Source organism: Coenobita brevimanus, unplaced genomic scaffold (genome assembly GCF_032717465.1).
Source record: "Coenobita brevimanus isolate Jiangsu-jjx unplaced genomic scaffold, ASM3271746v2 jjx.HiC_scaffold_787, whole genome shotgun sequence".
Taxonomy (NCBI): Eukaryota; Metazoa; Arthropoda; class Malacostraca; order Decapoda; family Coenobitidae; genus Coenobita; species Coenobita brevimanus.
In genome coordinates, this window is record NW_027645185.1 from 12,669 (window position 1) to 30,806 (window position 18,138).

The following is an 18,138-nucleotide window of genomic DNA, read 5'->3' on the forward strand; positions in this document are numbered from 1 at the left end:
ATTGCGTGATTTGACTTGGGCTCTATTAAGATTATAAAGGGATTTTCGAGTGGAATATAAATTAGCATAAGGGTACTTCTCAGAATTTTTTTTTTTTTTTATGTGACCGACTCTGGGCATAGGCTTCACAGCCTGCTTTCAAGGCCCAGTAGTCCTCCTACGTACCGCACACCTCTACATGTCACCACTTCGGCGCTAACACCCACCGTCCATATTGAATACATGCTAGGGCTGTCTCATACAGGACTGGTGTACTGGTATTAGCGGAGGTATTTTTACGACATGTCGGCGGGTCTTCTGGTAGATCAGTAAAGTCTGATATTTATGAAATTCATATCGTTAAACTGTTCCCTGCCCCAGCGGGATTTGAACCCAGGTCCTTTAGGACTGCAGGCCAACTCTCTATTGCCACACAAAGGCCGTAATTTCGTACTGCCGCTGCATTAACAATAAGACAAATAGCATTATCTCTGACGTCATACTGATCGTCAGTTATTTCCCCTGTGCACTGTTTGAAGGAATGTACCCTCAGCCTCCATCCCGGCCCTCTTAAGTGAGAGCGAGTGTAAAGAGCGAAGTGTGGTGGGTGAACTCCTGGAGCCTTCCTTTTATGGGGAGTGGTAACCAACAAACTCACTCACTCACCTCTTTCAAGGTCGTAACTGGGTGGGAATTCCCCCTTTTCTTTTTCTAGGTAGTTAAATTACAAATCTTGTCGTATGACTCGAAGATCATCCAGTAATGACTTGACAGACAAAAATTGCAGAGCCACCTCTCTATAACGATGGTATTGTTGTTGATAATACTGAAGTTGAGTGTCTATATCCTTATCATTCAGACTTCGAGTGGAAACATCTAAATCTATATCTTGTTTATAGTAATCCTCTGTTAGATTGCCAACTAGTCTGTTATGTCTCAAAAAGGGAGTTGATAATCGTGGCCCTACTGTATGTCTAGCGAGAGCGTGGGTCACACGAATTTCCATTAATCGATCATGGATTTGCAAGCCTCTCCCACAGACATCCATTCTGCTCGACATCTCAAGGCAGACTGTTTCTGCAGGCTGTAATGAAAGACTTAATATGGGACCCACCTCTTAAAGCTTTCCTTTATTTTTTATTATGATGAGATGTGACCCCACCCCCGTATAGTTTTTTCTTTTGCCTTTGGATTCTTGCTATAAGCCTCTGGTAAATCTACAAGTTTCACCAAAGTTCGTAAGTCAGTTATTTTACCTGAATCAAACGTGTTGTTTCGAGTTACCCAGTACTGAATTACATCTATAATATTAATGTTGCGAATTGGAGACATCAGATAGCCCATATCATCCCGGTGTACTAAAGGGTGTTGTCGTAAATATGATAAGATTCCAAAAGCATAGTGATGGAGTTCTGCTTTGAGTAGTATTTTGATTGTGTCCTCGAGTGAGTGACGATGTTCTGTATTTGAAGGCTGAATGGGGGCAATTACATGAGAAGATTTAGGATAAGCAGTTTCCTGGGATCTTTGAATGGTAGATGCATAAAGAATGGTTTCCGCTTGAGACCTGGTACTAGACAGAATTCTCTGACTGTCATTATTTAAGAAGACTCCCTAATATGGTAGTGGCAATGGATAGCATGATGCTTAGAATTGACCCCCCAGTAGTAGAGGTAAGGATCTGCCTTTTTCTCTTTAAAGGTGTTTGTTTCAAAGGAATCTTTCGAATTACAGACTGATGTGGAAGAAGCTTTCTTATTACCTTTGTATCTCTTGTTAAGTATTTCTTCAAGAAATTCGCAAATATCTCTGATAAGCAGTCTAATTCTGGTTTGCAACACCTGGAAATTAATTTCCTCCTCAGCTTTGGTTTGGTTTCTTTCAGAAACTGAATAAATTCACAATGGCGGGCGATCAGTGGTTTTCTGGATCTCTGAGGCATCTATCCACTCGTTAAAGCGATTTGGATATGATTTCCAGTGAATATAATACTGCAAAGACCCGTCTTTTTTTTCCGCCTCTTTATTATTTCAATGGGGTAGGTTTCTGGGGCTAAAGTAGGGATTATTTCTTCTCTGTAGAATATTCCCTTGATTGCTTCTCCACCCCAGGCTTCCAGCTAATAGGCATAAATTCCTGACTTACTCCTGAGTATTTTAGTAATGCGAAATATCTCTTCCGTATTCTGTTTAGTAAATCCTTTTGCAAAGCTCTTATTCCTGGACGAAGTTACTATTCGTACTAAGTCCCCTACAGCCAAGTCTGAACTAAATGTTTTTACGTTTGATAGGCTTTTCATACATTATTGTAAACTGCTTTCGCCAGTCTCTGGGGTCTGTTAGCTTGTGAATTTCATTAGGCGTCTTGCCCTTCCAGCCTCGATGAGGGGTGAGATTGTACGTGCTTACCAGCGTACTTAGAATGGGTGGGTAGTTTAAAGTGTTGTATACGGTTAAATACCGATAAATTTTGTGCTTCAGAGTTCTTATGGCCTGTGTCTCTGTGTGAGTAAACACTATACAGAGTAATATTCTTCCTCTTAAAGTAAGTTTCCTGAGTTTTGTTATAAAATTTTGTCCCCCTGTCTGTGAAAAGTCTTGAGTAACCCTGCGTGTGTGTGTAGATTCGTCCACCTTAATAAGAAGAGTGAACACGGGCAGATGGTGGAAGCCCGTCCTAACCCTGTGCTTTTGGTTTACTTAAAATGATTTGAAGAGTGTTAGTTACAGTAGCTCCAGTTTTTCACTGAATGGGATGGACAAACATGTAACGTGAGAAGACATCTACACATACCAGTAAATACTGAACATGGTTATTTTCCCCCTGTAAGTGCCTCAAATCAGCCAGGTCACATGTCAGAATAATGCGGGGTCCTGCTGCTACAATGTTTCGTCGTGGGAATCTTTTTCTTTGTAGTTTATGCAAAGTATAAACTCTAGAACCTTTTAAAAATCTCTTCACATCTGTTTTAGTCACTCGAGTGTTTATTTTGGGGGCAGCCCGATATAATTTTCCAACACTACCCAAGATTTCAGCCAGCTATCAAAGCTGAAAGAAGGGAGGGAGACATAATTAACTATATATAAATGGTATTGTTGCTGCAAAGTTCTAAGCCAGTTTGTGAACATATCAGCTAGTAGGCCACAGTCTACTTTAAGGTAAAGCACGAGATAGTTCTTCAAGCTAGAGCAACCCGCTGTTGCCCATACTTTTGATGCATGATCATACTCTTCCTCTGTAATGCAGCTTCCTTTTAATGAACTGTAAAATGCATCAATGAGTGGTAAACTATGATCTTCATGCTTATCAGTCTCAGAAAGATATTCAAATTAAAATACTTGCTTCCCAGAAATTAGTATTTCTTTTAAGGATTCATCCATTTGTCCAAGTATTTCCTTAGTGAATTTGCCAAATCAGCAAGACTCCCACTCATAAACCCATAACTATCGGTGAATCTCAGCTTGCCAATATCAACCTTAAAAAACTTAAGTGACTGTTTGCAAAGCAGGTTAATGGGAAGGTCTTGTTTCATTTCCTTGATGACTAACCCCAAATCATAGGACGAATTATGAGCTATGGTGATTAGTCTATTAGAGTTAACAGTTATCTGCATATTAAATTTTTTACACAGATCCCCAACATAATTGTTAAATTGCCTATAATGTAGATGGTGTCTGTGTTTATCGCAACCGTAACAAATGCTGACTCACATAACTGACACTTTATTTGCCTTTGAGAGCTTTCCTCATCCTCGTCTGTCATATGGATGGGAAATTTGTGGTGAATTTGTAACCGCTCATAAGAGAGGGTTACTTTATCAATGACATGTGTGGCTGCGTCGGGCCCAACATACAGTGTGTATAAAAATCTACTAAATTATCATCTCTATCCACAATGATAGAGTCATATGCTATAGCGTGATGTGTGTTGACAATATGATCCTTACCACCCCCATCCTTCAGTTGGACTTCAAAATCACAGAAGCACACAGAATCAGGGGACACTGTTTTCCACCAATTTTTAAATTTAATGGTGGAACCCGCGTCAGGAATTACTTCTTTCTGTCGAGAGCAGCAGTACTGAGAATGTGAAACCTTCTTCTCCTTCCCAGTAAATTCCGAAAAGCACACTTCACAGAAGAAGGGACTCATAGGTTGACGTTTATGTAGAAAAGCCTGAAGAAATTTCTTTAAATCTTTTATCAGACAACAGTGTTGTTGTCTAATAAAAGTAAATTTACTTTGTCCTCATACTTCTTGCTCCCTATTCTGGCTATAGCCAACTCGTAGGGATGTTAATCATTCAAGCTATAAATATTAATACTTATTTGATTTTGAGTTTCTAACTGATCAAGAGAGTACCAAGAAATCTATTTCCCTCGAGGAAACTTTATTAAAGTACTACAGTTCTCCCATGAATCCACTCAACGCTGCATATCCTTCCATTTATTATGAATAGAAAATATGAGCACCCAAACACTGTATTATACAAGCATCTTTATCTATTCCTGTTATAGGTCGAGGATTAAATATCTGCTTCCTTCCTCTTACTCCAGTGGGGAATTCTACATATGTACCTGTAGACTGAGGAACAAAATTTTTTATTATATTTATTTCTAAATATTTGATGTAGTCTAAAATAAACCTACTCTCCTCTGTGTTCGACAGTACAATTTCTATATGATTTAATATGTACTGATTCAGCTCCTCCAGTGTTTGTCCTATAAAGTTGAGAGTAACGAAAACTCGTGAGTGTGAATATAGTGAGTTCTGGTTGTATCTTCCCCTTTAAAACAGGTTTCCTTCTTAAAACAACTGCCAGCACTAAATATATACCAACAGATGGTGCTTGCATCTGCCTCATTACATTTTGATTGTGGCGACTGAAAAATGTAGCCAAATCTGTTAAGAACACTAGAGGGTCTTGAGAGTACTCTCCTGGAGGGGTAAATCTGACCTCCTTTAAAAGGCCATTTAAATATGACCTTAAGCTTGATGATATAGATGATGAAGGCGTATGTTCGTCGCCCCTACTTGTAGAGGCAGTGGCACCATCATCATCATCATCATCATCATCATCAGTTGTTGTCTTTCCAGGGAGATGGGGGTCGTCTTAACTGCTTTAAAGTCCCCCCTACTCCGCCTGTGAACAGTGGTGTTTTTTTTTTTTGCTTTAAGTTTTGTTCCTGATAATTTATATCCATCTATCTATTGCAAGATGCCTTACTCCCATAAGGGGTGGGCACAAACAAATCGCCTCCATGTCACCCTGAGCCCAGCTCCCCCCTACCCCCCCTCATATATATACCTCTTCACTCCATCCCCCATTTCATCCTTGATCTCCCCTCCCATTCCTTTTCCACTCTCCCAAACTCATCCAGCAAGTCTGGCAGCTCCTTTTGTCTTCAATTAATAACACAGTATCAACTTCAAACAACAGTACAGGGAGTTTCCAAACACTGCCCTCGCTCACTAGGGCTGCTCCAACATCCACTGCCCTACCTTATATCTCTTTATTACCCCATCCATATAAGGACTGAACAATCATGGAGACATGACACATCCTTGTTCCAGTCCAACTTTCAAATAGAAAAAATTTCTCTCAGTTCACCATCCACATGCACTGCAGCCTTAACACACTCATACCTACTCTTCACGACCTACAGCAACTTCCCATCTACTCCATGTATTGCCTAATATTCCCCACAAGCCTTGTCTATCCACCCTGACATATGCTTTCTCCAAATACATGAAGGTCACATACAACGATACTGTGAAACAGTTTAACAAGAAAAGGTACTCTTCAGTGTTTATGATTACTCATCTTGTTAAAAGGACTGTCTGTGATAATGCTGATAGAATATGTTGATAAATCGTTCACGCTCTGAGCATTTCACACAGTTGTGGGCGGTTTTGCTGTTAATCTTGTTGCCACACATCTCGCAGCGGGTCTCTTGACGTACCATCATGAAAGGGAGCCACACAGAGTTTATCTATGGCTTTATAAATCCTGAGAGCCTCAGTTGCCAGCTGTGAGCTACATAGGTCCTTTCGAGCTGTGGTCAGATTTTTACAGATGCACACACTCTCACAAAGGGAGATTACTGTTCTTAGCCATTTAATTTGTTTAATTATTTTTTTTTCCAATCATGGTAAGTATTAGTGGTCGTTAATTCAGCTGTAATATTGATTTTGACTATAGTAATAGGAAGAAAATCAATGAAAGAGTGAGAGAGAGAGAGAGAGAGAGAGAGAGAGAGAGAGAGAGAGAGAGAGAGAGAGACTAATTATTTTTCCAGTAGTGATGAATAGTAATAAATTATAATAATGATAATAAAGCTACTAAATTCTAGCTGAAGGGTGATTTGACTGTAGAAAGCAGGGAATAGGAAAAAGAAGAGAAAGAGATGGAGGAGAGAGTTTTTTTACTGAAATTTATCATTCACAACTATCACAAAAGTCAGGCCCGCATCCAGGACTGTGCACAAGGTGCACGTGCACAGGGGCCCCCACATCAAGGGGGCCCCCACCAAAAAAAAAGTTTATATGTTTGGAGAGAGTAAAACTCCATCATTAATAAAAAAAAAAAAATAATCAAAACAAAAATCAAAACAAAACAAAACAAATCAAATCAAAACAAAACAAACCTAACCTAACTTAACCTTGAACAAGCTTACATTAAGGCTTTTGTTCAAGGTTAGGTTAGGTTTGTTTTGTTTTGTTTGTTTTGTGTGTCCGTGAATGATTTTTTGTTCTTTATCGCATGTATCGCTAGCCAGTGCATTGGTACTGTATACTTGCCATGAGAAAGTAAAACATAGATTTCCCTAATTTTTCTCTTTCTATAATTGTCTGAAGTACTTTTTAAAAGTTAGTGCTATAACCAATTTTCTTACGTTTTCTATGGTTTCATTATTGATATCTCGTACGGTTCTCGTTCATTTTCTGTACTGGACCTGGCTCTGATCCTTGGCTTCAGAAGTTCACACAATCACTTGTGTTCTGGCTTTCATTGCAGCAGGTTAGTGTTGTCCACATCAGTTCTTGGGTATCGTATTGACGTAGTTCGTATAACTGCAACGTTGTGTTCTTATCACAGATGAACATACTGTAAGAAACTATTTTTTTCTTTTGTTTTTGGACGACATGCGCCTGGCACTTTCATAAAAAGAACCTCGTTTGAACATCCTCATTAATGAGAAAAACGACAAAAGAGCCACTAAAAATGTGTTGTTGTATACGACGTACCATTATTCAAACTTACTGTTATAATATGCATTCATTGTATCCTATTAAGACACTTTTCAGTTGAAAGCAAAAAGTAACTTTTGTTCAGTAAATGAATACATCTGATAATATCTCCGCAAGTTCATTGAAGACAAGCGTGATTTGTTTAGTGAATATGAAGCCAAAGGAGCAGAGAAATCAGGGACAACAACTTACAGGCAGACACGCAATCGCCCACCAAGTGTACGACTGAATCCACTAGATTATGGTCGAGGAAAAGAGGCACAACTATCTCCTGCACAGAAATTCCGAGTTGAAAATTTCCTGCCTGTCATTGACCAATTTGTGGTTTCCATGAAACAACGATTGGCCGCATATACGAGAATATGCTCCCTGTTCAGTTTCCTGCGCAGTCTAGATGCCATGACAGCTGTTGAGATTGAACAAGCTGCTGCAAAGCTTGTGAACACATACAGTGAAGACCTGGACATGACCCTTGGCATAGAGCTTGTCCAATTCAGTGAATTTGCCAGGATATTTGTAAACGACAAGGCAGACCAAATATCTCATGAACACTTCTTGTACAAGTTGATTATAGAGAAAGGGGTCCAGGACACTTTTCCTAATGTAGAGACTGTTCTTAGACTCTACCTTGTTCTTATGGTGAGCAATTGCTCTGGAGAGCGATCCTTTAGCAAGCTAAAGCTAATCAAGAACAGGCTACGCACATCAATGGCACAAGAACGCCTCAACCACCTCACACTGATGAGCAGTGAGCATGACATTTTGCGACAGATAAGTTTTGATGATGTCATACATGACTTTGCAAACAAGAAAGCTCGCAAAGTCCAAGGACTGTCTTGAGTGAGCTTCAGTTCAGTAAGTGTTAGTTAAGATTCAGGTGATGTAATTACTTTAACATTATCCGTTATACAGTAATTGCTTCATATCCTGGTTATCAGATGATGTGTTTCTCTACTCCATTGTGTGTTGTTCAAATAGATATTAAAGATTTTATGTTGTTCACTGATTAAACACAAGAAAATTGTTTGTTTTTCTTAAAATGATATTACTTTTAAAGACTTTAGCTAGCGTGCATGCTGTAATAGGGATAAAGCACTGGGAAGTAAGAATACCATACTTTTTCTCCATTTTGTTCTTGAGTGACACACACCAAAACCTGTCCAGAAGTATCCCTAAAATGCTCATAATGCATCTCGGAGCATCTTAGAACCGTTGGCTTCTGGGGGCCTAAAGCGGCCCCCAGACCCCCTGCCTAGATGGCTTCGGCCCTTCGGGCCTCGCATTTGCCTTACCACTTTCGGGGCCCCCACATAGCCTTGTGCACAGGGGACTCCACACACCTTAATGCGGCCCTGACAAAAGTGCTCCAAATGATTTATTTATTTTTGCCAGGTGACAGCCTAAGTGACAAATGGTTAAAATCTCATAACCTAAAATCATTAGTGAGGGGGGGGGGAGGTGAGAGAAATACAGATCCCAGTGTAGCTGAATGAGAGTATAGGAAATAAAAAAACATTAATGATTAATATTTCACTTGTGTTTTTTATTTGTCCTTTATATGAAAAGACGTTTCTTAAATCAGGTAATAAGAGTGGTAATAGTTTGGAGAATAAGAAATTAGACAGAAAACAGAATGAAGGGAGAGAGACTGAGAGGGAGAGAGACCTAGTTCAACCCTGTCCAGTCTACGCGGTGTAGACCTGGGCAGGGTTGAACTAGGGGAATCGGGAGATTACTGTTCTTGTTCTTAGCCAGTTAGTTTGTTTAATTATTTTTTCCATTCATGGTGATATTACTGGTCGTTAATTTTAGCCGTACAGTGATTCTGACTGTGGTAATAGGAAGAAATAAGAAAAAAAATAAGGAGAAAAACAGTGAGAGAGAGAGAGAGAGAGAGAGAGAAGGTTACTGGCCTATGAAAGTTTGTCAAGGCCACTCACTGGGAGCTTTCCCTCGGTCATTTACCCACCACCCACCACAGAAGGTGGACCTGTGAGATGGGCACTCATGATTAAAACACCTTCATTCTGTGTAGGTTTGGACAGGAGGTATGTGACCTAATAATGGGGGAGGGATGCCTATTACAAAGTGTCCATGACAATACGTGCGTAGACCTGGACAGGGGGATGAAGTGGGGTTTTCCTGATGGCATGCCCAGTAGTACGCAATCGCGGGGAGGGGGATGCACATTAGAAAGTGTCCAGGACTAAGCGTGGATAGACCTGGACAGGGGGTTGAAGTGGGGTTTCCCTGAAGGCATGCCCGGTAGTACGTATGGGTGGTGGTGGTGGAGTGGGGGAGGAGTGATGGCCCGATTTCAATCCTTCACATTACAGCACATGTGCAGTAATGGGCAGGATATAACTACTCACCGAAGCTGCAGAGCTCAAGGGATGGGCCTTACACTTTGTTGGACCGCCTATCAGACAAAACGTCCCGGATTCGGGGAGGCAGGAAATCTCGCCATAAGGTGGTACACGTGAATCGTCTGTGGCAGTATCATGGGCCAGAACAGTACAGGTGGGACGTCTCTGTGGAATCGTGCTCTCCCACAGCCAAGGATTTTGAGGAGGACCAAGGAGCTGAAGTACAAGAGGATTGTGACAGTTTCCCAACCGAAAAAGTGTATCAGGAAGAGAATCAAGACATTAAAAGAGGAGTGGACTGTGTGGAGGAGCAGGGGTGTCGTCAGAAGCGGCATAGGAGAAGACCTGATAAGTTGAAAGATTTTTTGTGTATAGTTAGATGTTTCAATAGGATTAGGGTTCATGTTTGCATACATTGTGTAACTTTTTTGGGTATGCAAAGGACTAGGGACGGGGTAGTGTTCATTTGTCTATAGTAGTTTTGGAGTAAACTGGAGTTGAAAATTAATGATTTTTTTACCTGCGACCTTGAAAAGTAGGTGAAAATCAGTGAAACTCGTTTTTTGTAATAATTCAAAAACCATCGGTCAAACTGCCACTAAAAAGTATACAGACCTGGTCCAGTACCAGACAAAACTTCGACAGCGAAGAAGCGCCTTTTGTGTGTGTGTGTGTGTGTGTGTGTGTGTGTGTGTGTGTGTGTGTGTGTGTGTGTGTGTGTATGTATGTGTGTGTGTGTGTGTGTGTAAGAATAATTGAAAAGTGGGGTTTCCAAAATATATATATCGCAATATCACACATGAATGACCTTCACATTTTTTCCATAAAACTGATGGGGATTCTATCATTGGATTTCCTTCCATGTTCTTGTATCTGTAATAGATGTTGAGTAAATTGAGCTTGAAAATTCATGATTTTTCGATATTTTTGGATTTGTGACCTTGAAAAGCAGGTCAGTGTCACTGAAACTGGGTCATTGTAATAGGGTCATCGTGCTCAATAAGTATGAAGAAAATCGAGGACGAAAAGTGACGAAATAATCTATCTATCTATCTATCTATCTATTGCCAGACGCCTCAATCCCGTACGAGGTGGCCACAAACAAATCGCCTCCACGTCGCCCTGTCCCCAGCCATTTCACTGCCCTGCTCCCAACTCACCCCCCCCTCCCTCATATACCTCTTCACTCCATCCCTCCATCTCATCCTCGGCCTCCCCCTCCCTCTCCCCCCCTTCGCCTCACTCACATACACTCCCCTAGTCAGTCTCTCACCCTCCATCCTCTCCATATAATAATAATAATAATAATAATAATAATAATAATAATAACAATGATGATGATGATGATGATGAAAATAACAATAACTATAAGACAGTAACTGTCAGACAGATACTGATAGTCAGTTATGGGAATATTGCTGAATTTCTATTTTTGTCATGACTCAAAACCGTTGGTCAAACTGCCACCAAAAATATACAGAAAAACTTCTAGGACCAAGAAGTGCCTTATTTGTTATTTAGTTTTTCATGTATGAAAGAGTAGTTGAAAATTTTGTTTAAAGTAGGGTGTTCGAAATATCACAGTGTCATGCATGAATGACTTTCATTATTTTTCTAAACAAATATTTGGAATAAAATTTGATCATGGATTTCCTTCTGTGTTCATGCACCTATAATAGTTTGGGGGTAAAGTAATCTGATTCGTGATTTTTGTACATTTTTGGACTTGTGACCTTGAAAAGTAGGTCATGCTCACTGAAACTGGGTCAGTGTAAAAGGGTTATGGTGCTGTACAGTACATCCTCAATAGGTATCATGAAAATCGAAGAAAAAAAGTGACAGAATAATAATAATATTAATAATGATAATAATAATAATAATAATAATAATAATAATAATAATAACTAGAAAATTAAACTGTCAGAGACAGTGACTGAGCTCCATCTATGAGAAAATTGCTGAACTTTCATTTTTTGTAATAACTCCAAAACCGTTGGTCAAACTGCCATCAAAATTATACAGACCTGGTCCGGGACAAAACAAAATTTGCTGGGTCAAGAAGTGCCTCATTTATGTTTTGGTTTTTGAGGTTGAAAATTCATTATTTTTTTTTTTACATTTTTGGACCTGTGACACTGAAAAATAGGATAAAGGTCAGTGAAACTGGGTCAGTATAATAGGGTCATGGTGTTGTGCATTCTCACATTCTAAATACGTGTGATGAAAGGCGAAGACAAAAAGTTGCGAGATAATAATAATGGTGATAATCATCATAATAAAAATCATTATCATTCGGACCTCCTTTCCCATCCTAGGGCAGGGTGGGGAGTAGCAACGTCCAGATCGCTTAAGTTTGCCCAGTCCAATGGGCCACGCTTCAATTCACTCATCATTCAAGCCTACGGAATCCTGGCTCAATCAGTTAGGCTAAAAATATTTCATCACACTCGGTAGCTTCACATACTATGTATCTACCTGACAGCGTCAATCTGAACCCTGTCACGTTAAAAAGAGGTGCAAAATCGCTGGTTATGCGCATCTCCACACAAAATTCATCCACTCAGCTCGGTCTCTTGTCAGTTCCTTAGCCTCACCAACTTCCATACCTCTTTTCCTCACACACTCATCCACCATATCCCTCCACCTTCTTCTTGGTCTACTCGCCTCCTCCCTCCTTCAAATTCGCTTAGATATACCTTTCTCACCACTCCACTGTCATCCATTCTCTCCACTTGACCAAACCATCTCAGTACACTCTCTTCGATTCTGGTGTCCACAGACTTCCTTACTCCGCATCTTTCACAAATCACATTATTCCGTATCCTATCCATTCTCTGTACTCCACATACATTCCTCAGCAGTCCCATCTTCACTGCGCTTAGTTTAGACATTTCATTTTCATGTCAGACCACAGTCCCACATCCGTATGTTAAAGCTGGCACTAACACTCCTTCGTGCAAGCGTCAAGCCTCTGTCATTTATCAAGGCCTTCATAGCAGTAGCTACTTTCCTTCCTTGAGTCACTCTACTTTCCACTTCTTTTGCACATTTTGGTCTCTTTGCTATCCCTGTACCTAGGTATTTGAACTTTCTTACCAATCCCCGTCTCTCTCCATTCACTGTAACATCACACCGGGAATCACCTTTTCCCTCAATAAACATCACTATACACTTTTCTAAATCAGTTCTCAAGGCACGACGCTCACAGACATCAGCAAAACGCTGCACTAGTCTACCAAGCTCTTGTCCGGTATTTGCAAGTAGCACTGCATCATCAGCATACAACAACTTTGATATATTCCATCCATCACCATTCATTACCTACGCCATCCCTTCCTCCATTACTCGTGTTTTTACTTCTCTCATCACCCCAGCCATATACAGTATATATATTGAATAACCGAGGGGGCATCACACAACCTTAACGCTAGCCCACATTTATCGTGAACCAACCACTTAGATGCCCTTTTACCCTAACGCATTCCTCACTACCATCATAAAAACTCTTGACGGCACTGAGCAGCTTATCATCTACACCAAACATTCAAAAAAACTTTTGCAATGCTTCTCTTCCACTCTGTCGTATGCCTTTTCAAGGTCCGTAAATGCTATAAACACCTTATGGTTCTTCTCACACGGCTTCTTCACTATCTGTCTTACTGCATATATTTGATCCACGCATTCTCTGCCGCTCCTAAAACCACCCTGTTCATCACTCCCCAGGACTTTTGATCTCTCTCTAACTTTCTCTATAATAATTCCTCCATAAACCTTCCCTACCACACTCAGTAAACTTAAGTTACGATAATTCTTGCACTCACTTCGTTCACCTTTATTTTTGTAGAAGGGTACAATCACTCCCATTTTCCACTCTACTAGCACAGTTTCACTCATCCATTCCTTCTAACATATCTCTAATACGCACTTCATTCCGCTTTCTCCACCACACTTAATCATCTCTTCATTCATCTCATCATCCCCAGCTGCATTCTCATTTTTCACTTGCTTTACAGTTTTATTCACCTGTGCGAGTGTCACGTTTCCTGGAATTGCAGTCTTTCTTTGTACACCCCCAAACCCAATCATGTTAACAGTCGCTTTGCGCTCTCCATTCCCATTCACCAGACTTTCAAAATATTTTATCCATCTGGTCCTTACTTCATCTCCATGAGTTAATAATCTGCCACTTACATCCTTCACACTTTCACATCTCTTTCCACTGTCATTTCGACATTTCTGCACCTCTTTCCACAATAACTTCCTATTTTCAGAGTAATTTGATTTCATTTTTCTTCCTAGATCATCATTTACCTCCTTCTGTTTCCTCTTCACTAGTCCCTTTACATGCTTCTTGCTTTCAAAATCTATCTATCTATCTATATACCTAGGCTGCTTCCCCCAAAGGAAAGGGAGGTAGCAGGGACAGGACAACACACTCCCAATTTACTCATCGACTCAAACACATTCATTTGCATCTTAGGCCCAAAGGGGATAAGGGACAGATACTCACCGCACCACACCACACGAGGGTCAACTGCGCAGTGTAATCAGTGACATCCGCAGCAGGGCCTGACAGCAGAGCTGGTTTACCCCTGCCACATCATAATAGACCCATCCCCTTACCCACACTTGACCTGATCAGCTGATCAGACCAAATGCAGGAGAATATCCCCTCAGGGCTGCGTCATCATTTATTCATTCACAGTTTCTTTCCATTTATTTCTGTCACGCACAGCCACTCTTCCTTGCTCAACAGACATCCCTCTTGCATCCAACGCTCTCTTCACACTGTCCATCCATCCCATTCGTGGTCTTCCTCTCAGCCTTACACCTCTCACATCAGATCTAGTTATCTTTTTCACTAATCACTCATTATCCACTCTCTCCATATGCTAAAACCATCGCATCACCCTCTGCTCAACTCGATCAGCCATCTCCCGAACAACTCCAGTTGTCTTTCACACTTCATCATTTTGCACTCGATCCATACGTGTCACTCCACACATACTCCTCAGACACCTCATCTCCATTACATTCAAACTTTTCCTCTCTACTACATCCATATTCCATGTTTCAGCCCCATATAACGCAGTCGGTACCACAACACCCTCATAAAGCCTTCTCTTTACATCCATTCTAAGCAAATGACATCTAAACACTTTTTTCATTCCTCACAGCACCTTTCCTACTTCTTTCATTCTAAACTTCACTTCTGCACCTATTCTTTCATCCACAGCAACATGTGACCCTAAATAATTAAAACACTCAACCTCCTCAAGTAACTCACCATTCAAAACTATATTCATCCTCCTTCCATCTACCGACCTCGTACACTTCATCACTTTTCCCTTATTCTCATTTACTTTCAATTTCCTCCTTTCACACACCCTTCCAAACTCCTCTACCAACTGTTTCAATCTCTCCTCTGAATCTGCCACCAGTGCAGTGACATCTGCAAACAGCAGCTGCTTCAGATTCCACTCTTTACCATCAACTTTCACTAGACTCAGACCTCCACCCAAAACTCTTGCATTCACCTCCATTACAACACCATCCATATAAATATCAAACAACCAAGGCGACATCACACATCCATGTTGCAGCCCCACTCTCACGGGAATCCAATCACTCACAGTATTTCCCACTCTTACACACGCTCTGCTGTTTACATACAAACTTTTCACCCCTTTTAGTAACCCACCATCAAGTCCATACAATCTTAAAACAGTCCACAAAGCCTCGCTATCAACTCTATCATACGCTTTCTCTAAATCCATGAACGCCCAAAACACATCCTTGCCTTTCGCTAAATACTTTTCACACAATTGTCTCACAGCAAACACCTGGTCCAAACATCCCCTCCCTCTCCTAAAGCCACACTGCTCATCACCAATCACTCCCTCTGTGTCCTTACTAACTCTCTTAACCCGCCCAATCCCGACGTTTTCTGAGCTTTGGTCCGCCCCAGTCCCGGCTTTTTTGGACCATTTTTTTTTTTTTTGCTCAAACATTCGCTTTTGGTCAGAAACTAAGGAAAATCACAAAGAAAGGTGTCCATTGGGTCCAGAAATGGCTTACCTGGAGCACGTAAGTTTGACAGGTACTGCCATGCTCTATGAGTAGTCTTTTCGCCGTACATTTCCTATGGTGGCACGGGTACTCTGAACTGATGCAGTATACATTTATTATCATGTATTCATATGTTGGAAATATGTATACCACAAGTATATTGGGTTTTATACAGAAAAAAAATGAGAAATAAGGTATGTACCATTGTGCGACCCTAGCAAAATCGGTCAATTATGTCACCGATGGTAGCAAACATTGTTATTTCATCAGCTATTGTATTTTTTCATGTTCCATATTACTTCCACAATTACATCATACCTTTTTCAACTTTACATAATTGTTTGTACATATTTTGAGGCATTATGACAAGAATTAGCATAAAAGTAGCGCTTATTTACCAAGTGAGATCATTTTCTGTCATGTTTTTTCAACTCAGATTCTATTTTTTCACCTTTTATATTACTTATAACATAATATATAACCCACTTACATGTTATACAATTAGTTTTATAGATGTACTTGCTGTATGAAAAGAATTAGCATAAGAATAGCGCTTATTTACCAAGTGACAACTTGGTCTTTCATGCTTTTTTCACCTCAGATTCTATTTTTTCACCTTTTTAATTACTTATAACATAACATATTACCCATTTACATGTTAGACAATTGCTTTTACAGAAGTACATGCTTTATGAAAAGAATTAGCATAGAAGTAGCGCTAATTTACGTAGGTAAATCATGTCATGTCATTATTTTTTCACCTCTGAATTTATTTTCTCCCCCTTTACAGTACTTCTCACATTACATTCTGGCCTTTTCCATGTCAGACATTTGCTTTCACAGTAGTACACGATTTACAGTAAGCCTTATCCTAACATATATATAGAGACAGACAGACAGACAGACAGACAGACAGACAGACAAAGAGAGAGAGAGAGAGAGAGAGAGAGTGAGGTGGGATGGTGGTACACTGGGAGACAGCTTATCCCATAATTGGCGGCTAAATTTAGAGCCCTTGGGGAATTTCCCACTCCTCTTACACCGTGAACAGAATTCTTCCTAGCGCTTATTTACCAACTAAATGTGTGTTGTATGACTTTCAACTTACACTATTATTCAACTTACATACTAACTTTACAGTAACTATACAATTGCTTTTATAGATGTACATGCTTTACGAAAATAATGAGCATAGCAATAGCGCTACCACGTGACTTCAGGTACCGTCATTATTTTTTCAACTCAAAATCTAATTATTCACCTTTTATAATACTTCGAATATAACATATTACCCATTTACATGTTAGACAAGTGCTTTCATCTTCTGCTAACTCACACTACGCCTAACATGAACACCACGTTGACGTGTTGCCTCCCCCACACCACTTTCGCTTTCACGAATCTGTCTGAGCTCTCCCGCCCCAACACTTTCACTTTCTGCTGCCCTAACCATCCCCACACCACTACTTCCTGCCACAGAACACATAGAAGGAACATACCTGTGGAACAGTCGCGATGTGCCGTCTGTCCCAGTCCCACGTGGTGATATCTTTTCCTTCCCCAGCCAGGAAAATACGCCACCATGTACTGCTTCCTCGTCCTCATCCTCGTCCTCGTCATCATCTGATGGTAGGTGTTGCTGCCTAGATGCAGCACGTGGTGCAGGCTGGCCATCTCCTGTCCTCCTATATGTAATATATTTGACTTTCCTTGGGGAAGGGACCTCCTCATCATTGCTGTTGGTTACCTCCTCAAGCTGCACATAATCGACATCGAGGGTGTCGTCGTCCATTGGGGAATCACTACCCCCTGTAAAGGTATCCAGGGCGACTTGTATCTCCTCCTCTGACAGCCCACAATGCGCCATATCTGACCTGGGTGACTGCTGAGAGGTAAGTGGAGGATCAAAGGGTCTGGTGAGGTTAATCTGGGTCTAGGGGATTATCCGCCTGGCAGCAAGTAGGTGAGGCTTGCGTAGGCGGGCGAAACAGAAATCAGGTGCGTTTTTTGGAAAATGTGAAAATTATGCAACTTGCAATGTTGCCGCATTAATTCATGTCGCCGGGACATGAGTGCACATCATGTGCGGACGTTAATTCACGTCGCCGGGACGGCGCGGGTTAATTAACACTCTACCATACACCTTACCTACAACACTCAACAGACTTATACCCCTACAGCTAGTACATTTATACTTATCACCCTTGCCTTTATACAATGGGACAACGCAAGCACTTACCCAGTCAATTGGCACCGTACCTTTCACAAAGCACACATTCAACAATCTTACTAACCAGTCAGCAATAGTCACTCCACCACCTTTCAGGCATTCCACAGCACACCCATCCATACCTGCAGCTTTCCCTGTTTTCTCCTCCTTTACTGCCTCCTCCACTTCCTCCTTCGTGATCACAGAATCATTCAACTCTCCCAACACATTTATTTCTTGCACCCTTCCATCCGCCACAATCTTA

General features: G+C 40.8%; 1 protein-coding gene across 1 annotated transcript; it reads left to right on the forward strand.

Annotated features, from left to right (window-relative positions):
- Nucleotides 1-7,346: 7,346 nt before the first annotated feature.
- Nucleotides 7,347-8,069, forward strand: LOC145390321 (uncharacterized; the record flags this gene model as incomplete). The annotated part of the gene is made up of 1 exon (XM_080265287.1): nucleotides 7,347-8,069. A coding segment is annotated over one exon (723 nt), but the record flags the coding sequence as incomplete, so codon positions are not given.
- Nucleotides 8,070-18,138: the final 10,069 nt, after the last annotated feature.